Source organism: Ostrinia nubilalis, chromosome Z (genome assembly GCF_963855985.1).
Source record: "Ostrinia nubilalis chromosome Z, ilOstNubi1.1, whole genome shotgun sequence".
Taxonomy (NCBI): Eukaryota; Metazoa; Arthropoda; class Insecta; order Lepidoptera; family Crambidae; genus Ostrinia; species Ostrinia nubilalis.
The window spans coordinates 579,242-604,208 of NC_087119.1; the positions used below are offsets into that span (position 1 = coordinate 579,242).

At 39.0% G+C, this 24,967-nt stretch overlaps 2 protein-coding genes across 2 annotated transcripts in view; one reads left to right on the plus strand and one right to left on the minus strand.

Moving 5' to 3' along the window:
* LOC135086996 (LIM/homeobox protein Awh) overlaps positions 1–13,332 on the plus strand; it is a 25,793-nt gene extending 12,461 nt beyond the window's left edge. The window contains exons 3-6 of the mRNA XM_063981853.1: positions 7,434–7,651; positions 7,895–8,137; positions 8,541–8,636; positions 9,354–13,332. Of these exons, the coding sequence (XP_063837923.1) occupies positions 7,434–7,651; positions 7,895–8,137; positions 8,541–8,636; positions 9,354–9,433 (637 nt within the window). The 3' untranslated portion in view covers positions 9,434–13,332. The remainder of the gene's footprint in view (positions 1–7,433; positions 7,652–7,894; positions 8,138–8,540; positions 8,637–9,353) is intronic.
* LOC135087010 (protein henna) lies at positions 12,596–20,526 on the minus strand. The gene is made up of 6 exons (XM_063981865.1): positions 20,408–20,526; positions 14,996–15,299; positions 14,565–14,924; positions 14,209–14,471; positions 13,707–13,936; positions 12,596–13,463 (listed from the first exon to the last, which is right to left on the minus strand). The coding sequence occupies exons 1-6, from the start codon at positions 20,462–20,464 to the stop codon at positions 13,307–13,309; spliced, it is 1,371 nt and encodes a 456-aa protein (XP_063837935.1). The 5' UTR covers positions 20,465–20,526; the 3' UTR covers positions 12,596–13,306.
* Between the last annotated feature and the right edge of the window lie 4,441 nt (positions 20,527–24,967).

A 24,967-nucleotide genomic window follows, 5' to 3' on the forward strand; every position in this document is an offset into this window, starting at 1 on the left:
ACAGGCTAAATAATATTTCAGTTCGTAACGAGCGCCCGCGGCCACCGCGTAATTGCTTCGTTGATATATCATCGGCGTGTGTTTATTTTACGCGCCTTTTTGTCTGGTAGCCGCGTTCTTTTGTTTTACTTACACTAGCCCGACTTTGAAGTGGTTCGGCTGATTTATCGTACACTGTGACAGGTTTATTTGCTGTGGATTTTGAATTGAAAGGCGGAGCAAATATGATTTGTAGTTACAGTGGACAATAGTTAGTAATTTAAATTGTGTACCTCCTCCAATGGGAATACGATTCTTGGACTGGGTTCGCTTTTATCAGACACAAGCTAAGGTAAAGCAGTTGGCAAAAAGTGGATCAATTGACTTCCGATGGCAATAGCAAATAGAATGGGTGGATCGTAGTGTACGACGACCTTATATCGCAGAACCAAAGTTGATGAAATGAGAGAAGAAGAAGAAGAACTAGAAGATGATGAATTAGAATCTCAAGAATAAAATCAGTGGCATTTCTATTGTTGGCTGTACGTATGCGCCGGCGCACGCGATGTCGCCGCCCCCGCGCGCGCAAATGCGAACCGCGTGTCGTATGTAAATGCGCCTTGTCGCCCCCGACTTTAATTAATCCCGGCCGCATAAATAAGCCAACCCGGAGGAATATATCGATATAAACAATGGGATAGATCCGATGCTCTGGGAGTACGATGGCTATCGGCTATTGACTATTGATAACACGTTTGATGGTTACTTGGGAATTGGCAAATAGTAAATATCGGTGGGATGCCTTTTAATCGTCCTACTTTGAGATACAAAAAAAGCCAGCTGAAATGCAGTAAACAAACTTGATGAGGCTTACAGGTTAGAGATAGTAATCGGGACTGCAAGGAGCTTTAAAAAATGCTGTGAGCTTTGTAAGGTTTATTATCGTTAAATGGAAGAAAGTTCGCGAGATATCGTCGGTCTAAGTTGACCGACAATATCTCGCTTTTAAAAGCCTGCGACGTTGCCAACCTATCCAAGAACGAATAAGGAAACTCCATCAGAACTTCTTGGTCGTTATGAAAACTCTCGTTACCATGAGGAAGTTTCAGGGAGTAGGATAATTTATCAGAGGTCGCCGGTCACCCTTGAACTCATGGAGGCGTATAAATAAGCACAGTAAATCGGCTAATAACCCGGCCTACCAAAACCTACGAGTAATAAAGATAATGTTGTCGACAACTCAAGGCGAGGTATTTCCATTTGCGAGCAATTCCCTAATTGGGTGGACGCTTGTTGTGGTGCTGTTGCTGTTTAATATTTCCGAGTTGTCTCCGCCCGGAGCTGGTCATTGTTATCGCCAAGTTGGGGCACACCGAAGGCGTTTGACAATATCGGGTGCGTGTAGTGCGCGTGCCCGGGGCGCGCAGTAAATCCTCGCGCTGATTGCTTTCCGCGGCGCCCGCGCAGCCCCCGCCTTTTAATACCCATTCAGTCGGCCCATTCACTCGACGACATGATTTAAGTTATTTGTTTTAGATACAAGTCCAATCTGAGATTCATTGGAATATTATACGAGGCCTGCTCGCCGTGGGCGATCGCTGACGGATCACCACAATGCGCCGCTAATAAGAGTTGCGCGTGACGTACTACAGCGCGTGCGCCTGCGTACAGGCCTTCGCGGGCAGGTCCCTCACGGTGACAGCCTCTGGAAAAAATGTAACACAAATCAATCAATTTGATTTAAACAAGGGTGTTCGATAATTACAACACTTAAAAAAGTGAGAGTATTGTTCTCAGTCATTTTGTAATTATTCTGCTCTACTTTTGCATAAATACTGTAAGTAATAACTATTACTGCAATTACATATTTTTTGGTGCAATCTTTTTACCACACATTGTGATACCATCTAATATGCAACCTTTCTCTTTTCTCTTATGAAGTCTGAATACCAGTTAAATATGTTTCAGCATCCAGCATTTTCAATGCATCTTTACTTTATACGTAGATTACTCGTGTAGAGGCACATTTCGTTCATGAATCTATGAAAGTTTGCGCTAATGTTGTTGGATATTCAACGCTATAATATCGCAGTCCAGATATTACCGACCGCATTCTGGCCAAAAGCCTATTTGAAGCGCGAGCTTGCAGCGGAGGCTGCGCCGGCGCCGGACCACCCCCGGCCGCCGCATGAATAGTCAACGCCGGTATTTATCGCGACGCAACATCTTCATTACGCCGAGTGTTAAAACTTGTTAATCTGTCACTTAGTTAATTATTATGCGAGGCCCACATTAATTGATTCAGCCGGCGACAAAATGTTAATAAGTGGTGATAAGCCGGAGTGCTCAAACGCCCCGTTTTGAAATGCAGATCGCGCCGGGCAGTGTGTGGAAGGCGCAGATAACGCGCGGACTAAATTAATACTCGGCTGACACGCGATTCTGCGCTTTTGAACTTAAAACTGTCGCTATCGCGCTGATAACCGCCGACCCATTTTACGGTAGCTCTTAACCTTTTAAGTCTAACCATTTACTTTAAAAGTTCCCATCGTAAATCTCTCGCGGTAAGATTTTAATTTTCAAGCCGGATTTCACGAAGATCCATTTGGAATTGGTTATTTAAGTTAATGGTCCGCTGTTACTGACTTCCTGATATGTAATTTAATTGCCCCTGTGTATTGTAATAGTGGTTCTAGAAGCGCGAAATTTGATTATGCAAACTTTACATGCTCTGGATGTAGGAAGGAGTGCCAACTGTTTTTAGATTTAATCTTGTGTAATCTCGCGTAATCTCGGGCAACATCATCTCTCATGAAGGTGACCGCCGAGGCCGTGTTACGCGATATGCCGGCGTTAATGGACTGCATGAGCCCACTTAATTAATTAAATATTAAGGGCCGCGGAATGGTAATGAGCCGGTGCCGGTGCTGCGGTGGCACCCGCTCGGCGGGTTTCGCTCTGTTTTATTTACAAATAATATCACTTGTAACGCTGGGCTTACGCAAAGGATACTCCTGAGCCTACCGGGACTGGGAGAAATAAAAATGCAATAGTACTTACAATCATGAATTTGTCCTTGAGCACGTGGGAACTTTATTTCAGACCTTTGGGTACCTTATTACATGTTTTAGTGGTAGTTGATTATATTATTTTAAGCAAATTAAAATTTTACTTTAAAAAATGTCCCTACGAAGCTATATTATCACCCCAATTCTCTACCATTTTAGGGCCTAAGCAATAAAATTTAAAAAAAGTAGTGAAGAAAATGTACTGTTACCAAGTTTAGGCACTCTACTTATTTCTAAATGTCCAAAATGTCCTGTGTTCATCATTGACTAACGATGATTGCTTAAGCCTGCAATATCCCAAGCATACCGCCTTACTACAACTTACTAATATAATCGAATCATAAACTTAAAAGCTGTAGTTTTACACTTATTTTTAACAGAAATCATCTGCGAATATTCATTTGTCAATGCTTTCTGAACGCTTATTTGCACCTTTGCACAACGTGATCTTTGTGTCCTTTGTTACGGTAAGGTTTCGAAACTCCATTTTGATTAAGATGAATCGTCGTGCGAGGTGAACCGGAGCTTCATCTGGGGGCACACTCCGTGAGTATTGATGTATTGGCTCTATTCATCATCTCCCTCGCTCTTCCCGTCGTTCAAGATGAACGAGAGAGACCGATGGAGGTGAATTTGTGGAAGTGGTAGTTTAGAGTAGGGCCCGCCGGCCTAACGAAGCGTGCGCGATCCATCACCGGCGCGGGCGCATCAGCGGTTGCGCGAAAATTCACGCGAGGGAACGGCAACTGCAATATCGCTGTCTAAATTAAATTAATGATTGTATTATAAACGATTGCATGTACTTACTCCACAAACGACAGAATTTAGGCACTTCATGGATAACAAGGACTTGAACTATCACTGAAGCCTTTGCTACAGGAAGGAGTAAAGGCACTTATATTACTTTAACATAAATTCTTTGATAGATAACCATGTGAAGTAACTTTTTTTCTTTCAATATAGTATCCCAACGAGCCTAGGGTACCTATACTTGTAGCTAAAGGGGATAGGACTGATCGGAAACGGGCTCATGAAAGAAACCTAAGATAAGACCTGTTGATGAAACATTCATGACATGACTCAACTGTATTTTGCCGTAGGTAAGTAACTTCCTAACCTACTCCCTATCATGTGGGCTTTTATCTGTCTATGAGCCGTCTGACATGCTCCAGGGGATCGATGTGAGCGTGCCCTCTGAAGCATGCTGTTGGCTTATCGGTCATTAGCAGTGTTCGCAACTTGGCCCTCGTGGATATAGTGTTAAGGAGCAGAGTCACATAATGTACTTGCAGGTATAGTTGGAAGAGCAAGGTGCAGCCATTGTGCGAGATTAGTTTACCTTAGATAGAGCCTAGAGATTTAAATTTTCTGATAACATTTTCTTTTCTCTGTTTAATAGTTTATCTGTTGATGGAAGTTTAATCCTAATCTTAACCTTAAAGCTTTCTTTACAACTCCAAACATGAACCGACCAGGAATTCCGTGTCTAACCCCATACCGAGGTAAGTATTAAATTATAACGTGTGCTTCAATTATCGCGCTATTCATACTCATATTCCAGGAGGCGTATAAAAGTTCATCGGAAACAAGTTTAATGAATCCTAATGCAGCCATTACCATTATTCATCGCGTACTATAGCATTGCGAGTTACAATGTATGCGAGCGAACTTCTGTGTGTATTTCTTTTGCTCAGCGAATTAAAATTGTATGATTAATGGTGATAGTTCCGCCGTAAACAGTAAACAGTAGGAGTTGGACGTTGGTGGAAGCCGGGGGCACTTCCTAACGCGCGCACACTAAGGGCACAGCCGCACTCCTGAACTCTGAAAACCTATAACTCTGAAGTCCTATTGACCAGACAGTTTTATTGAATTATATTTAATGAGAATAATGATAGCAATGAATAAAAATGTAAACTAGATAAACAATCGTCCGTTAAAAATGCGATTTGTGTAATAAGTGTTGCGTCATATACGTCGACTGGTCGTGTAATATTTCAGCTTGATAGAAAACCGGGAAATGGGAAAGTTAAATTTGTGTACATACACCGGACAGTGAAACTATAATTATAAACTTGTAAAAAAATCTCCGAAAATAATTCGTTACGATTTTAAACAATTAAACAAAACAAAATTAAAACTGAATTAAAAAAATAATAATAAATAAACAACGTGCAATTGAGAACCTCCTTCTATTTCGAAATCAGTTAAAAATAATTGTCCAATTAGAAAATAATTTAAAGTTACCAATACCAATATATCGTAAAAGGTTAACGATACATTGCTTTCGGAAACAGGAGTCACTTGAACCAATACTAATAAAATACGCGCTGGTGTTCAAACCGCCATCAAAATTGCACTCTGACTTCACATGTGATGTGCCTTTACCCTTATGGCCTATCATAATATTTTAATTAACTTCAGTGCAACTGGGCTATCGTATGAGTACATCGTCGTAAAAAGTTTTTAATGACTGAATATAATTGTGATTGTGCGATTCATTTATACCAATAGCTTAGACTTATTTATGCATACAGGATATCTAAGTAATATACTCACACTTAAACCGTAGAACAAAGTATAATAATGAATACCTAACAACTGTAGAAGTTTGTTGTGGGAATTATTTTTAGTTTTATTAAAGTTATCGGTGAAAAGTAACAGTATCTCCGAGTAATTCTGAGTGGCATAGGTAATAGCAAGTTTCACGATTAATTCTATAATCTAAACGGAATTTTCGGAAATATACGGTGCAATCTTTCTATGGACAAAATATTTTTTCAAGTATTACATATGATCGAGATTTTATTATCGGAACTTGACCACCGCCGTAAAGTTGCTTCTCCAACGGTTTTCTACAGGCTACACTTCGGAGAATGTGCGAAGGAATTATACAACCTAATTCCACCAGCCCCCTTCCATCACCGGGGAACCAGACGCAGGCTAGCGTACCATCCCTACATTGTCGACATTCCACCAGCTCGCACTAAGCGTTTCGACGACTCCTTTATAATGCGAACAGCTAGGGACTGGAATTCGCTGCCTGCTGCTGAATTTCCTGAACACTATAATCCGGGCGTTTTCAAGGCGAGCGTGAATAGGCACTTACAGGGCAGATATGTACCATCCTAGACTGCATCTCACTTAACACCAGGTGCGATTGCGGTCAAATACCTGCCTTGTCTAGCATTAAAAAAAATCTGTCATGAAATAAGCACCTACACACAATATTGCCGTCTATTTTGAGCAAGGCAACAGTACATAAAGTCTAAGATTAACTGAATTTAGTAGTTCGGGTAAGTTTAACGAAACTGCGACCAGAAAAGATTAAGGGACTGAACAAAATGCTCGTAAAGCAACCACGGGCAAAGGATATGTCCAGCCGTAAAACAAAGCACATAACTCCGGCGAAGTGGCACTTACCCTCTTGATTTCTATGATTATAGAACACTTATTGCCTCTCCAGGAGATTGGCTTAATTCATTACATGAATGGAGAGCGGGTAAATTATCGCTCTATAATTTCATCTATGAGATATTTTATTGCACAAGTCTATTAAATTAATTCCTAGTAGCAAACGTTACGATCGCCGTACTATAAAAATTAAATAGAACATAAGATAGAGTCATTCCGATTACGTAAGATCTAAAAAACAATATACTTGCTCCCCTAATTTAACTAATCTTCAGATGTTATCTAAGAAATACCAAAGAAAATTTTCAGCTAAAATGCAATGGTTCGAAGTTTCAAACAGTTCCATGTTCCAAAAATTGCCAATATAAACGAAAAAAGTAATGCTAATCTACAGGTTTTCTCAACAATTAGTTTTCGCAACCTAACGCGTCTCCTGGCCGCAACTTTACCTGGTATCAATCAGAGTTAATTAAGCATAATAACTCATCTCCAAAGAAATAGCAATCTAGCAATAAATTTATGGTATACACTTAATGTCAGTTTCGTTTATGCAAAGTGCTGGTTGGGCCCCGTCCTGTGTCGTACACAGGTACAGTCAGGCGCACAATATGTATCCACATTTTATTCACAAGTCACCGCGATAAGAGCTAAGGAGTGGATACATGTTTATGCTCTTAACTGTACACTGTTAAGTATGAGTGCTCCCGCGTGGGTGTGGAAACCCGCTCATATACATAAAAGCTTGTAATGTCGGACTGGGTGAGACCTTAGGGCTTAGTTCACCAGTTACTGTTTAGAAAGTGTACATCGGTGTGTAGTGAGTGTCTTTACCAGTATGCACCCAATCTTCAATTGTGACGAAGAAGCTGCACGCTGGTCGAAATACTCCCTGCCCCGAATGCTAACAAATCCTGCTTTTGGCGAGAGTCGCTAATGCCAGCACCGGGTAGTGAAGTTTGGTGCGTTCCGCAGGAGTTTCGGCGCGAAGTGCTCCAAGTGCTGCCGGGGCATCTCGTCGTCGGACTGGGTGCGCAAGGCGCGCGAGCAGGTGTACCACCTGGCGTGCTTCGCGTGCGACGCGTGCGGCCGCCAGCTGTCCACAGGCGAGCAGTTCGCGCTGCACGAGGACCGCGTGCTGTGCAAGCCGCACTACCTGGAGACGCTCGATGGCGGATCCATTTCGTCTGATGGTGAATTTTTTAAATATTTGAACCATTTTTTACTTGGCCACTAATCAGTCAAGCAATAGACTTTTTAACTGTCGATTACCACTTTTACGTACAGGAAACATTAGCTCTTGATATAAAATTTCTGCTCCTTACTGTCCTTTCTCGTTAAATTGAAACTATAAATACTTGCCTGTATGCACTTAAAATACTTTGACCTGAAAATCCTAAACCGTTATCACAATTGAACTGCTGGTGTGACCGCAGACGGGTGCGACTCGGAGGGCTACCACAAGAGCAAGGCGAAGAGGGTGCGCACCACCTTCACGGAGGAGCAGCTGCAGGTGCTGCAGGCCAACTTCCAGCTGGACTCGAACCCCGACGGCCAGGACCTGGAGCGCATCGCGCAGGTCACGGGGCTCAGCAAGCGGGTCACGCAGGTCTGGTTCCAAAACAGCCGGGCGCGGCAGAAGAAGCACCAGCATACCGGCAAGGGGAAGCAGAATCAACGTTAGTACTTGCCCACGCCTGATCCTCTTCCCAGACACCTCTTTGAATAACTGCGCTCTATGATGAGATGCTTCAGTGCTATGTAGACGCCATTCGTAAGAAAAATTTGGATATTTGGAATCTTGTGGAAAATCAATTCGTCAAAGGATACATTTACTTCAAAAGCTATACCTCTTACACATCTCTGAAGCATCTTTATTATGAGTGACTGCTATCAAGAAGACCCTACTTTATCATTACTTACGTTTACTTGCTTCTCACTTACCTACCTCTATAAAACTACTGCTAGTTGTTAAACAATGTCTGCTTGGCGATGTTCTTGGCTCGCGACGCTTGCGTTTCTCTGGCTAGCGAATGTTTGTGTCGTGTGTGGAGGTGTGCTGACGATGCGCGTTGTCCGCAGTGATATCGCGGGACGCGGACCCGGTGGGGTTTGGCCGGCCCATCAACCTGCACCTCACCTACTCCTTCCAGAACAAGCCGCCTTTTGTCCCAATAGGTGAGTAATACAAGTTGTGCTGTCTTTACACAGTCCATGCAACAACATTACATAACACAACTCTACTTCTTCTCTATCGCTGTTTCACCAACTGAGATAAAAGTCAACAATTGAAGGATCACTCAGTTGCTACCTCAGATCATAGAAAGATCTTCTATGATCTGAGGTTGCTACCTACCTATTCATGTCTTGGTAAAAAGGTATACCTACTTGGAAGTACGTTAGAACATGACTTCTGTAACGATATTTATAGCATTTAGATACTATTTACCTTTGTTCCTTCTTTTTGATGAAAACAGTTACTGAAATTTTGAAACGTAGGAAAATGATTAGCCTGTTTCAAAGCCAACCAACTATTTTGACAATGCAATAACCAACCTTGGTGGTTCACACAGAATACACTTCGATGTCAGCTGCCGCGGAGGGGGCGCTTATTCTGAGTCCGTATGTCCCTCCCGCGCCTCCGCCGCCGCTGCCATAGACGAAGCCACGCTATAAGGCCAGTCATTACAATTACGAAACTGGATTAACTTTGCACCCTTTCATTGCAAGTATAGGCTTATAAAAACATAATTTTGAGGCTGACTATGGTGATGATAATCGTAAATACTCTTCTAAATCTGAATTCACATTGTAGGTAGAGTAAAAAGGTCCCTATTGCACCCAAACTTGCATACTTAGACATTAACACTAACAGCAAACAATTGCGCATTCCAGATGGGACGTCTTTCACGGATTCGTCGATGGATGAGCTCTCGGAGGACTCGTCCATCCACTGCATGCAGAGCGAGGTGTAGGCCTGCAGCAAGAAGTTCAAGACTCCGGTTCATCAGATACTTTTATAGATTAGTTTATAATTATTCATGCATTTGGTTGTGTCTTTTTCTACTAGATGAATTATCTTTAAAGCATTAGTAATTTAAGGTTTGATGTTTCAGAACTGAAGTGACACTCAAAGCTCTATTCAAACTTGAATCCAGGCAAGCATAAGTTGAATTTCAACGTATGCTTGCCTGAATTTCAGTTTGACCTACGTTAACCACAGGCTTAAATCTTTTCTTGAATGAAAGTAATATTTTGAGTGTCATTTCATAACACGTAAGTAAAATAATTATGATTCAAAGATTTTATTATAAGCATGTAAACTCAGTACCTCTAAACACGAAAAACTTTCGACTTCGAATTCGCCATCGAAAGATTTAAGATTTAGTATGAAAAAACAACTTAAACAGTGCCCCTGTTAACATGACGTAAGTGAACTTTTGAACAATGGTAGCACGAAACTAATTTTGACAGTCGACGTCGTCACGTTATCGTTGAATTCGAAGGCTGGGCGTCGAATTATGTCGAATACGCAAACGATTCGAAGACGAAAGTTTTTCGTGCTAGAGCTACAGAGTTTGTTTAAAGTCCATAAATATTTATTTTGTAGTGAATTCGCGTATTCAGCAGTAAAGGATCTTCTGATTGCGGGAATTTATCATTTTAATAACAGAAGGGCTAAATATATCAGCAGGGCTAAGGCTTTTTCTTCATGAATAAATTAGAAAGCACGCCCGTTCGACGTTTCTGTTTTTTTTTTCTAATTAGTATAGTAAAAGTTGTGTTATGAAAACATTTAAAATTTATTTGTTTATCTATTTCAAGTATCTGGTGACTGGAGTCTCGTGGAACATATCCAGACATTGATTTATTGTTGTTTTTGTCACCTTCATTTTCACAGTCGCTGTAAATACTGCTTGCATCAACATTTGTTAGTAATATATTTGCATATGTTTAATATCAATATCTTTACTGTTGGGGCTTAAAACTGTAGATAAGTGTGTTTCACAAGCAAATAATTCATCTAAAATAGAGTCTTTTACAAAAAAAATATAAGTTGAGTTCTTCTTGAATTCAGTCTCCCACGTAGTTCAATTAATTAAAATACATATTATTGATTGTATCTTCTATTATCAACCTAAGCATTACTGCGAAAACATTTTTGGAGTGTAGATAACCTTTTCGGATTAAGATTTACCATCCCACGTACCTAATGCTAGACAAATAAAGGACAACCCTATTTTGAGATGTAAGTTTTGTTTTAATGAGTAAATCAAAAAAGGGCTGGCCTATTTTTGTCCACCTGTGGGCATAACTAACGGCTTGATTTCACAATCGCGAAAGAATTTTGCTGAAAAATTACTACGAATTACTTGTCAGTCAATTGTACTTTTAGATGTGCCCCAACGTCGTCGACTCATTTCCTCTTTCTAACTAGAACTTATACAAGGTCTACTTAATGCAATAATACACTTTGATACTTACCCAAAATAATTAATAAGAGCACCACATTATTTATTATATTGGTGACATATGTAGATTGATAGATATAAAATATGTAAACAGTTATTAATTTAATTTAGATTATATCTTAATGGTACGGTAGCCTACTGTTTTCTGATATTTATTGTAAAAAGTTATATTTATTTATTTATTTCTAGTAACTGTGATACGTTCGCTGTCAAAAATTTGTTGTTATAGTTACTTGGCCGCTAATGTTCTATCTAAGTTTCGTCACTCACGTTTTACTATGTTATATACAGACTCATGTCGTCACTGTAGTTTTGAAAACTGAAATTTGCACTATTTTATGTTTTCCTCACTGGAAAACCATCTCGACTTAGTATTTAACACATCATGTTCCCTCTCAATAATTTTAAAAACCTTTTCTAAGTACATCAGCAACTAGCTATAGATACAGTTGGAGATTTTATGATCACATTGGTCTTTCGCCATAATTTTGTCATTCGTAGCAGAGCTCTTGAAAGATTATCTTGTAATTTCTGTTAGTTCTACATACAAAAGTCTTACGAGTATTGAATAAAGAAAAATATTTATGCAATGTAAGGTGTTCCCATTGCATGGGAACATAGCATGATAGAGCACATTACGAGTTGGTATCTTTTTCCCTATTCTTCTAGTGAAAATCGTATCTACACCACCACTTTGTACTTACGATGTGTTAATTTAAGACTTCTAATCTAATATAAGTATTCGACGCAGTTAGGAATAATTTTATACCTACGCTTTCTACAGAATAATCTTGAATGTACTTAAGTGGGACTAAATAGCTGTCTCTAAAATTCTGAAAAATATCTTAATATATGTAATAAATATTAAAACTTAAATAATTTATTGTTGTAAAATAGTTATATCTACAGAATGTATTTTGTGTATCGAAATATTTACGGCCTATCTTGAACCTCTACTATCTGAAAATGGGTGTTAATCAATCTTCAATATTAACAATATTTATTCACGATTAATGAAATGAAACAAGATTGATTGGTAATAAAATTGGAAACTTTGTTAGAGCAATTAACGTTTTTAAAAATTTCAATAAATTCAATACACTGATAAAAATTGATTAAAATGTTGTTTTAAAATGCAACACGAGAAATTAATTTATTGGTTTCCAGCTATCTAAATGAAAATTGTGTCAAACATTGTGCCAAGAAAAGTGATTGCTGAGAAATGTTGATAGAGATACTTACTATTGCCCTAAACTCTTGTTATTATTAAACATTATTTATGTATTAATATTACTGTTAGTAATAAGGTCCATAAAAAGTATTTAACTTTGTAATTTTATAGAACCGTGCCAATTTCTGGAGACAACGCATTTTACACTTCAAGTAGCTGTACCGCACGCTTTCAAAGTACGTATATTCAGATTTGTATAAAGTTATTTTAGCAAGCCTTTGTTTTGCAATGTAGTGTAGGCCGTCAATGACGTCGGTTTAGTTATCTTGTGCAGTATTGTAAATAAACTTCCTTCGAATTTCACTTGTAAATTGTAGCGATCTATTTATCTTAGAGTAAGCGAGATAGCGCGTCATCTTGTCATTTTTATGTAAAAGTTAGCCACTAATCGAGTACTAGGTACTAAGTTTATTCTGTACAAATTATTAAATATATTATGTTGATTAAAAATTTATTGATGTTTCAGTTACACGAATCACCTTAACCTAAAATAAATTCGAACAGTGTTCCTTAGTATGACTACCTACTAAAGAAACCAAAATACCTACATTAAAATACTTATAATATTGAACAAGATTATTAAAAAATATTCACTTTACATCAATTCAGGTAAATTACAACGTATAAAAACAATCCGTAAATTAAAAAACTTAAGTAAAAGTAAAACTTAATACTCAAATTCAGAGTTAATTTCAATGTAAGTACCTATCATTTACACTGATGAGTATTTCAGTTATTTTATTTAACCTATACTGGGTTATCGTTATTCCTTAATCTTTTTAACAAATTGTGTTTATAACAAGCAAATTAAACAAATTTTATTATTATCAACATTACAACATCGTAAACGATTAAATTTTACTTTCATAACAATATTTAAAACAAAACTGTTTACTGTCGGGGTCATTATCATTACGATAACATCATAATATGTGATGCAACTTATTTTTGATCTTACCTACTATCTAACGGACAGCCTTAACAATTAAATAACTTATGTACCTAGATCTACTTAAAATACTTTCCCAAACTGAACTTTGAAAAAGAGAATGACTACAAAATCTATCAGAAACGTTTCACGTTTTTTTTTCAACTTGGAGAAGTATTTCAAACAGGTCTAACCTAAAGGTGTGTCTATATTATCCCTACAGTTTCTCCATGACGTTGAGGAGTAGGTCCATTTCCTGGTGAACCTCCCTGAGGAGGTCCTTCATCTGCTTGGAGGAGTCGAGGATGTCGATGCTCTGCGTGTAGGGGTTGTAGCGGACTCCGAAGTCTCGGGGAATGGTCTGAGCGAATTTGCTGTAAAAGAAATAGATGGTTTAAAAGAAATAATGTAATCGGAGATTGTTGACTATTCCTCTATGAAATATATTGCAACACACTCCTCTATGAAATTTCATTAAGATTTGCTGAATAACGTACATTCTTACTTCAAAACTATGATATAAGTTAATTGACTGATATTACTATTCTAATTTATCAGTTTTCGATAAGTATAAAATCATCTCATATGTGATTAGGTAATATCAATGAAAGACTTACATCATCTTATCTTTGGCGTCTTCAAAGCTGTTGGCGACGAAGTAGACCGGCTGATACTCGGTGATGGGGTACTTGGTGAGGCCGGTGACCTCGGGGTGGAACTCCTTCAGCTGCGGCTCGTCCGAGAGGCAGTACTGCAGCTCGCCGAAGGAGGACAGCAGGCCGGCTCCGAAGGCCTTGAGGGTGCCCCCTTGCCGGCACAGACCGAATTCCACCGTGAACCAGAAACACTGTGAAATATTATCTCATGGTTATCTACACTGCCAGGGAAAACGAAGTTTTGATCCAAGAACGGGTAATTAAGTATGGTCCATGTGTAAAAATGGAGCTTGAAGAATTTTGGCCCCATTGAATTAGGTGCAAAAGATAGCAGAAAGGCGCTGGATGCAGGCCACTACCAACCAGTCTTTAGGGAAATCATTGGGGGTGGCCTATCTTCAGCAGTAGACGTTCTATGCCTGAAATGATGATGATGAATTTGGTGCAAGACTCGTGTAATTACCGTGGCAAGCTTCTCGATGTAGTCGTCGGGCGCCCCCAGGGAGGCGAGCCCGATCTCCTGCGAGAACTGCGCGAAGGCCGGGTCGGCGAACAACGGCGCGTGCCCCAGCAGCTCGTGGCACACGTCGGGCTCCGGCGTGTACAGCGGCCGCGAGTGGTGCCGGATGTACTGCGTGCTGTGGAACACGCGGAACGCCAGCCCCGCCAGGAAGTCGCGCGACGACAGCAGCCCAGCCACTGGCCGCAGCGTGAAACCGGTGCAGTCTGGGAAATTCAAGAATAGTTTATTTTCATTTCTTTCGGGATTTACACGGTCAAAATATTTGTTAATTTTAAATGATCGTGAAAACAACCAACCTTTTAAGAAATTGGAAACGTCTTCTAACTGAGGAATGTTGTCTTCCCTGTAGCCGCAGTTCTCAATCAAGAGGGGGAACACGTGGTTGTGCTCCTTGCAGGCGTGCGTGGGGTACAGCTCCGCGAGCTTGCGGAACACCTCGCCCCACGTGGCCACCTCCTCCTTGGTGTAGTCCACGTGCGGCAGCGGCTGGCCGTGCTTGTAGTTGTAGGCGATGTCCGCGAAGTACTTGCGGCGCGCGCGGTACGTGGCGTCCGTGAACCCCGGGTGGTCCGAGTCCAGCTCGGCGCCGTACGACAGGATCTGGTTGGCGAAGCGGTCCAGGTCGCGGATGCGGCGCGGGAACCACGGCACGGCAGCTGGAAGAACTTCAACCGTTAGCGAACAGTCAGGACTTTTGTAGAATTTTAGCGGTGGGTGCGCAACTTACATCTGTTATCCTTGTAGTTTCTGGAGATGATGTTGAGGTAGCCGACGATCTTCTTGAGGTCCTCGAGGGCGGCGCCGAAGTCGCCGGTGCCGTGCTCGCACTCCACCATGAACTCGTAGCCGGGCCGGCGCACGGACGAGCGCGACTCGATGTGGCTGAGGTTGACGCCGTGCTTGGAGAAGATGGTGAGGTACTTGGCCAGCGAGCCCACATTGTCTTTTGCCTGCGGCGAGAACAGCAGCCACGTCGACTTGGCCGAGTCGCGGCCCTCGCGGATGTAGTTGCCGCCCTCCATGAGTTTGGGCTGAAACAAACGAAGATATGTGAAAAATATTGTAATAATTTAGGCTAAGGCCATTGTAATTTGAGGACCGATGAAGAAAAAAGACTATGGGCATTTCTACTGCACGGTGTATTTTTTCTCAATTCGGTGCTAAAATTTATATTTAGTTTTTTAAGTAGTTTCAATACAAAAAAATAAATTTTACTCCATTCTGAATGTAAAAATAGCATTGTCACTAAATATTGTGAAGTGGTTTATGAGAAAAGTTAAGCACCGAATTTAGAGAGCACCGAATTGAGAAAATGAATCACGGAATTGAGAAATGAATCTCCAAATATAAAAATCGCTCCGACAAACTTAGAATTGACGACATTATGAAGAAATATCTAATGTATTTCAATAATCAATATAATAAATACTTAAAACGTTTTGATATCTGACTGCTGGTCTATTAGTTAGATGGTTCATTTTAGGTTTATGTGTCTGAAATACCAATGGAATAAAACAAAAATCCTAATCAATATGTTCATTTTAATAAACTATAATTAATTCTTAATATTTATATATTAATTTAATTTTATTTAAATAAAACAAATAAATACATAAGACAGGGTCTCATTGTTTATTTATTCTTAACCTTAAACATAAAACAAATATTTCAAGACCCAAGAGCTAGATTGACCTGACACTATACCGAAGATATATCGGACGTCAGTTTGTATACGATTAAAATGGCCCTCAAATAGCTGAAATACAACAAGGCACCGGGTGTTACAGCATTATGGCTGAGCTTCGCCGGTACTAAAGGCTCTACAGAAGCAGTTCAATTCCGTCATTCTCGAAGAAAAAACGCTTTCGGTATGGCACAGAAGTGTGGTGATAGCATTATAGACTCATCTCACTTATGAAGCGTGTTTACAAGCTGTTTTCGAGAGTCCTTACGAATCATCTCGCTCGCAGACTCGACGACTTCCAGTCTTCCGAACAAGCTTGTTTCCGAAAAGACTTTAGTATTATGGTACACACACAGGTAAGCTACGGCAGATTATACAGAAGACCAAGGAGTCGCGATATCGCGGACGATATCGGAGTCATGGCTGAGACCTTGGAAGATCTAAGCATAATGCTCGATGGCCTCCGCAGAGCCTCTCAATAAGTGGGTCTAAAAATGAACATGGACAAGACAAAAATCATGTCAAATATCCGTGTTGCACCCACTCCTCTGAAGGTTGGAGACTACACTCTGAAGTTTTTGACAATTGTGTATACCTGGGACAAGAGTCCAGATAGTTAGGTCCAACTTTGAGAAAGAGGTTTATCGCTGAATTCAACATAGCTAAGCATCGATCGGGAAGCTTCGCTATTCCGTCTGAAATACCGCAGTGTCTTAAGACAAAAGTCTTCGACCAGTGTGTGTTGCCAGTGATGGTGTATGGATTGAAACGTGGTCGCTTACTATGAGTCTAATAAGAATCGGAAATGAAAATATCGGCAAAAGAACCAAAGTGACCGGCATAGCCCGCAGAATTGCATAAATCAAGTAGCAGTGGGCGGGGCACATAGCTCGTACAGATAATAGCTGTTAGGACTGAAAAGTTGTCGAGTGGAACCACGGACCAGTGAGCAGGCCCCCCACTAGGTAGACCGACGATCTGATGAAGGTCGAGGGAAGAACCTGGAAGAATTATTTTGATAAGATAGCAATAGCAGTGTATTATTTTTAATGAAACCTCAAAAAATAAGTTTTATTGTCTTCTGTCCAATGACTGGTACGGTCCAATGATTGGTAGTTCACCCTATTATTATGCTCTATTGATTTCATTATCATTTTAAGATACACAAACAATTTATAGCACAATAAAAGTCTCTATTTTCATTTAATATCAATTCGGTGTACGTGTTTTCTCAATTCGATGCCCCATATTCCGCGGAATTGAGATCCACGGAATTGAGGAAAACTCACATTTCATCAAATTACTCGAAAATATTATAAATTACAACAATTTCTACCAAACGTAATGGCAGATATCAGTTAAATACTTAATTAATTCAGCAGTAATCTCATTAAATACTTCATGAACATTATTAATGACGCACACCGGTTTGAGAAATGACCAGTGACCAAAAATTCTGAGTGATTTCAAACCTCTGAAAAATGCTCCTCAAAGCGACAGATCCCACTTTTATACTGCTCGACCACTCGAGTGCAACTGCTAGTTTATGGGAATCAGTCGTGGGTGTTCGTACTGTGCGTAGTTAGTGATATAGGAGCACAAAAGTAAAAATCACGGAATTGAGGCACACACGTCGGACAAAATTTAAATGTGTTACTGTATGAAAACCCAAGGACTTACAATAAAGAAACTCATTTATATGGCTTTATTAACTATCCCTTGTTCTGTGAATGTGGGTATCATAATGGGGAAGTTATTATTTCAAAAGTTATGAAGCAAAAACGAGTAAATTCTGGAAACCGGACACTCCATTTTAGGCCAAATTTCGCCCGTTTTTGAACTTTCGGATTTTTTCAAGGCGAGATGTAAAACCTGGCGGTCTTCTAAATATGCTCTCCATCAAGTCAAGAGTCCTATAAAAACGTGTGATTTTTTTCATGTCCGTACTTCAATTTTAAAGGTACTTTTTTCGCCCCAGTAGGTCGATTGGTCGTCCCCGTAGAAATGCCCCTATCATTATCTTATGATCTGCCCGCGTCATAATATGGCACCTAATTATCGATGAAATTAATTATCATGTAGTTTATCGAAGAAAGTTTTTAGTCTCATCGTGAGCAGCGCGCAAGGCGCGTGATAAGTGCTCCAGTTGCCCCGGCCGCGCGATAACCCCGCTGCGCGCGCGCACCTCGGAGTCGTCGGCCGCGGAAACAACACGTCACAACACACGATGCTTCCCCAAACAGAATTTGATTTATTTTTTATTTTAGCAACATATTATCATAAACGTGTTACTGGTTAATAAATGGTAATAATAAAATAGGCTCCAATTATAGCGCTGAAGTCAAAGTTATAAAAGGCTGAACGCCTTATTTCACCACCACGAACTTCGAAGGATAAAAAATGAGCTGTTTTGAAATAAGATTGTTTATTCATAGGTATTTTGTAAACTACATTTATTTTATTTGAAGTAGTCATTTATGGCTAAAATAAATTATTTACTAAGTTAAATGCATTCTGAAAACGAGACAAAATATCAAAACGACTAGGTACCTACCTATGTAAGATTTTTTCATTAATACGTTCTAGCAAAACGACATTTATTATTAAAAACCAGAATTAATAACTAATTCAATAATGGGACTAGAAACCATCCTCATTAAACCAGATCAATTTTATTTAAAAGAGCACTTGAATTCTGTCAACCGGTTATACTGCTAGTTTCCGACCAACTTGTATTAATTTACGCGTTAGACATAGGTACCTACCTACCTATATTTATTTACTAAGACGAAGAACATTCCTAGACATTTATAGGTGCATGTACCTTATTACACGAAGTAAGTTTAGAGGCTGTTTATAAACTAATCTGATAAAACTTCCCACGCGTGGTACTGATGATGCAACTATTTGTTGATGTTAACAATAGGAAAACACTAACGCAATAGATAATTACATACCCTGACTAGTCCTACTCGTGTTTTTTTTTTAGAAATACCTACTCATATTTTGAAAAATAAACTCGCATAGAAATAAGTTGGTGAAAAGTAGCCAAGTGTGTCGGAAAAACTTAGTAGGTCAGGGAGGATTCAAATACAGTGAAACTTGGTTAAGTGAGACCTGGATACCGAACTGAGAAACTTCCATAACTAGAACTCCTGCTGAGGTCCCGGCACCTTGGCACTGAATTACCTCTGTTGTTGGGACGTAGCAAACCTCTATATCTGGGATTCGTTCGTCCAATTTTTTCGTCATAGTTACCTCTATTAGTGAGATAGAGAGTAAGTTTGATATGTCTTAACTTCTGCAAGCTCTGTAACTGAAATAGGCCTTCTATCATAAGGTTTGCTCGGAAGTAAATTTAGTAAAAAATTCTAAACTCGAAGCAGTAAAAACATTAGAAACTGCACAGTTATTTATATTGGTGACCAAAGCAAAAATCAAAAAATATCTGATGGCTGCATGATTGATACCTCCAAAAACCAAACTAAAACGACAGTTTTTTACATTTTTGTACTTGTTTTAAAATATATGCTTGAATATTTTTGTTTATTACCTTCATTATCTTTTTTGATTCTCAATAATGCTTAAAACTCTCGTATAATGCTTACATAGTACGTTATTTTACCTCTATTAATGGAACCCTCTGTAAATGAGACAGATATTTATTTACCTGGATATCTGAGACACTGGGTAAGTAAGAAATTATATAAGTGAGACAAATTTGCAGGTTCCTCCAAGTCTCATTTAACCAGGGTTTACTGTACCTGCCTTGTTCTGTATGAAAAAAACTTTCATGGGAATATCAACGGTAGAAACAGATTGCCTTGAAGTATTGTGAATTGGAATAGGTAACATTAATTAAAAACGATGCTTTTTTAAGAATAAAAAAACTTTTGAACCCTTTTTAATGTTCCATAAATAAAAAAGAAAGATCACAATGAGATTAAAGAGCTAGAGTTACGGATATAGGAATGATTCTCCACTTAAAATAACGCGTATTAACCTTTTAGAAATAATAAAAATCGAAGTAAATAATGTTGCTGGTCCGTATGCTGTGTGTACACGCTTTAGGTTGCAATCTATATAGATCTAAGCATTATCATATAATTGTAATTTTCAATTGCGTGTATGCCTCTAATAAATAAAATAAATAAATACTGTTAAACTGTACTGATACAGCACAGTATTTCAAGTCACTAATTTCGATCTAGGCTGCTCGCCGGTGAAAACAAAACGTAGAGATCCGTTTAGCAAATTACAGGGCAAAAGAAAATCTTTAGGAGAACACTTAATTTTCAGGAGTTCGCTCAGCAGGTAGAGGCTGTACTCGTATTACAATGAAATGTTCGCTAACAGCACGATTTTTTCAGAATTTTGATAACAGACCTGATAAAAAATATATTTTTCATTTTTTTTTAAGTATTTTAGATAGATTCACTAGCCAAAAGGACCAACCTTATCAGGTGGGGAGGAGGAGACCTCCCTCTGGGTCCTCTGAGCTTGTATGTCCATCGGTGCTGTGTGTGCGGCGGCCGTGTGGGAACAGTCCGCGCTCGCGCCGGCGCGCGGCTTAAGAGGCGTGCGCCGGCGCAGGGCGGCCCGATAACGTGCGCACGCGGCGCCGCGACATCGGACCTTTTACTAGTTCGGAGCTGTTTAGCTCCAGCTTAATGTCAACATTGCACTTGAAAACGATACGTGCATAAAAGTAAACGATACTTTTTCTGACGTTCCTATCCAGTTAAATTGATCAAGGCCGTAAGAGATTCTCAAAGAATAGTTGAAGTTGCGGTACGATATCTTTGTTTATGTTTACTAACATGTAAGATTTTAAGTATTTATTGATGAATGTTTGACGTCACTCTTTGCAGCAAACAAACGAGTTCAATGCGCTCTCTACAGGGTGCTCGCTTGTGTTACAACAGAGCTGTTCGTTATCTCATCAAAACAGACAGACCTTATAATCTACTTATATTATAATTTACTTATCATCCAGGTTGAAAAAGAGAGTATCTATTGAAAACAGAAGCCGATAGTGCCATATAATAACTAACTCGCAAGAGGGCCCATTTTATATGTATTATAAGGTAGTATGGATCATTATATGGGTATTTTGAAGCAAATCAACACAATCGCAAATTGACCCGTGAGCTCCAAAGCGTACAAACATAATAATAATAATAATAAAGTCCTTTATTGCTTCTTCAAAATACTTATTTTAGTTACAATAATGTTGATTGATTGACATAATTAAAAGGAAGCAATTAAATTGCAATTAAAATGGCTCTAATATGCAGATTTGTAGTGACCTTTGAATGCTCTATTAAAAAAGTCAAGTCAAGTGAGGCGAATACTTAAGTATTTGTAGGGTTTAATTACCCACATAATGAACTGACACAGAGACTGAGACCGATGAAGTAAATTAAAAGATGGATTTACTGTAATTACCTAACCATAAAATATAGAATATATAAGTGCTGCAGGAACTAAAGAAATATCTAGCAGGTTTGTCATTTAATAGCTAGAGCCAATAGCATTTTTCCTGCTAAAGGTCTTCCAATAAACATTAAGTATCAATATAATATAATATACCAGGAAAAAAAGAAGCTTTTTAACCATACAATCAAAAAACACATTTTGTTAATGTTACGACCTCTAAGAACACAATCACTTGATTAAACAATTGTGAGTGTTTTGGCCTTTCCTTTCGTTTGGTTTTTGTGTTGCCGGAAGCTTGAAGGAACGTTTTATTATTTTACCAAACTGTTCACAAAATGAAATTTTATTAATAATTAACCTACTTTTGACAAAATCGTTGTCGAATAGAAAAATATTATTTTGGTCAATAGTTTCATTGATTCCTGTAGGTAACTCAAATAAATTGTAGTACCTATACAATTAACAATTAGTCATTCATCATTCACTTAAATGTACTACGTAAGTAAATACCGGACAGGAAATTTGAAATTCTTAATGAGGTAAATCGCGTCTAGTCTAGTAATAGTTTTCCTCACGATTCATATGTTTCAAACTAAATATCTGTACAAGCGGTTCGCTTGTTGACTAATTCGCTTGCATGAATAATTATGATACACCTAACATGAGAAGTAGGTAATGTAACCCTCAAGTTCTTTGAACCAATAGGAGAATCAGTCGTTCTCCAAATCTATCCCTATCATCAGTATATCCTAAAGTTTAAGCGTGATAACTCAACCACTGAACATTCAGACATGCGCATTTATTTTTATACAGATTACAAGTAAGTTTCCTTATTAATTCATTCTTAAGGCTATCTTTTGAAGAAAAAGTAGTAATGCTACTACCTATTTCATAAGAGAAACGTAAACAAACAACCCAACTGTAATCTTACATCTTGCCAAGCCCAGGCTCGCAATCGCAAAGTGATAGCACAGTGCCGCAGTGTACCTCGAGTCTCGGAGTTGCAGGTTAATTCCTGGTTAGGTCAATGGACAACCAACTTGTCTAATCTAAAACCGTTGACGCTGGTATATCGTAAATTGCGTCATATCCTTGATCCATTTCTGTACCACGTAATTTATTAACACACACAAACAAAAAACAGTCTGGTTTTTTAAACACGCTGCTGTTACAACGCCATTAATTTGCAATAATTTTTAATCAGGTATTAAAAAACCGTCGCATTCTTAAAACATATACATACTGCCTGCTTAACATATAATACTTTAGCATCTTACCTTATTGACTTTACACTCAAGAAGTTCCTTGAAAAGTATCTTTCACTTTCTTAAGCAACCGCCACTAAAAGCAAACACTTTTGACTGACACTTTGACGATATACCCTCACGTTATCCTCGACTAGCGCGTGCAGCGGCAGCGGTGCCTGTGCATTGGGACAATGAATAATGGGTTAAGTGCTTGCGCCACTTCATTTATAGTTTGCGCTGAGTCGCGCGAAAAATCCGCGCGTGCGCCGATCCAGCCGCGAGACCGACCGAACGAACAAGGACAAGTATAATAGGCTCATTCACAAATATAATTGTCAATTTAATACATCTTTGTTTTTATTTTAATCAATGTTGTTATTATTCTGATTGCAAAATTCCTATGCTCCATGAGCTGGAACGGTTTTTTAAACAAACTGTTACAGGAAGACTTTAAACTAAGGACGTGCGGTGCTATCTTTGGGTTTTGTTGGTCATGCGCAGCGGCATCGAAATTACTAATACATCCCAAGGGATGTATCAATCCTAACAATATGACCACCAAAGCAAGGAATGACTCTCTGAATCTGTTCCAAGTGGCTATACTGCGAAGCCAACCACTGAAAAGCACTGAAAAAAGCCTTACGGAAAAGAGATGAGTAGTAGTAGTGTACCTACACTGAAGTACCTACCTATTAATGCAATACCCACGTAGAAGAAAATAAATCAATGAGGGCTATCGTTTTTATACTTAACAGTTGGCACCCCTGGCGATTGACAGGACCTTACTCTACAGTGGCGCCATCTTGATGAGTGAAAATACGATAAGTCCTCCTACCACTTTAGCGCTCACAAGTTGGCGCCACTGTCTTCGCTACTAGCAAGTGACAGGACCTTACTCTACATTGGCGCTAACTGGTGAGCGCTAAAACGATAGCCCTCATTAGGCTGAGTTGCACCACCTTACTTTAACTATAACAAACGTCAAAAATATGTCAAACTGCATCAAAACACCAGTTAACTTTACTACTAAAGTTAGGTGGTGCAACTCAGCCTTAGTCATTTGAAAACAGGTGATGATGACCTCACATGCTTTTACCAATCTGTCACCGAAAACTCATAACTTGACGTATGTTAACTACTATTTAACATCAGACCTACTTTTTATTTGCAATTAGTCAAAGTCAAAATTTATTTATTTGTTTAGACTAATAAATAGTACCTACTTACAAATCGTATTGCGTTGCGGGTTCCATCCCCTCACAATACGTTTTATTTTATTACTCTTAGTAAATGTGTATTATGTATGTAGTTTCAAAAAAGGGTATAAGTAGGCATGTTTTTCTGTTGTTTACTCGTAGTAGGTATCCATAGAACAAGCATTGCCTAGTTTGAGACTTGACGGCGCTGTGTATAATGTCCAAGAATTTTTATTTAATAGCTTTTTAAATATTCTACATTGCGTATCAAATACCTACGCATATCACAAGTAGCGAATAGTTTATGACGCAATTGGTTACGCGATGTTATTTTATTTTTATTGAATTAGTTGATAATACGTGTTTGGATTTGGCACAACCTTGATATAGGGTGAGCGCTGCTGAATGCTCTGAATGAAACAACAACGATCCGATAACTTGTAGACCAAGTATGGGTGTATGACAACAAATAACAAGTTTGTTTATAAATACTAACGCCAAGTAAGGCATCATCATAACTTTAGGTAAAAACATTGACGAACATCTTTCTGAATAAACTTCACCAAACATATCATGGAATCCGAACATGGTTACTACAGTTGGTGGGAAGGATTATAGCAGAGTGAATGATTAAAGTCCAGGCTCAGATGAGTTCAAAACTCATGCAATACTGTAAATTGCTATCCAGCTTAGGTGTTTTTTACATTCAGAGCCATGTCAATAATAAATTATTTCCGACAGAATCTATCTAAATACATAAAAGGAGAAACTGACTGAGTTACTGACATATCAACGCACAGCCTAAACGGCTAAGCGTAGGCACTTGAAATTTGGAAGGGTAAGCTTAGGTACCGTAGAGGTGCACTAAGAAAGGAATTCCCGAAATTCCCACGGGAACGGGAATTAGCGGGAAAATCCTTTTGTATGAAAAATCTAAACCGCTTAAGTTAGACGCTTGAAATTTGGCATGCAGGTACCTTAGTAAACTTAAAGCTTAGTTACAACAGGATATTGCAAAATTCACACGGGAACGGAAGTTAGCGGGTTAGACAGATGAAGGAGGTAAAACGGGATCCACGCGTACGAAGTCGCGGGCGGCCGCTAGTGTTATATAACATACAATGAAATTATGT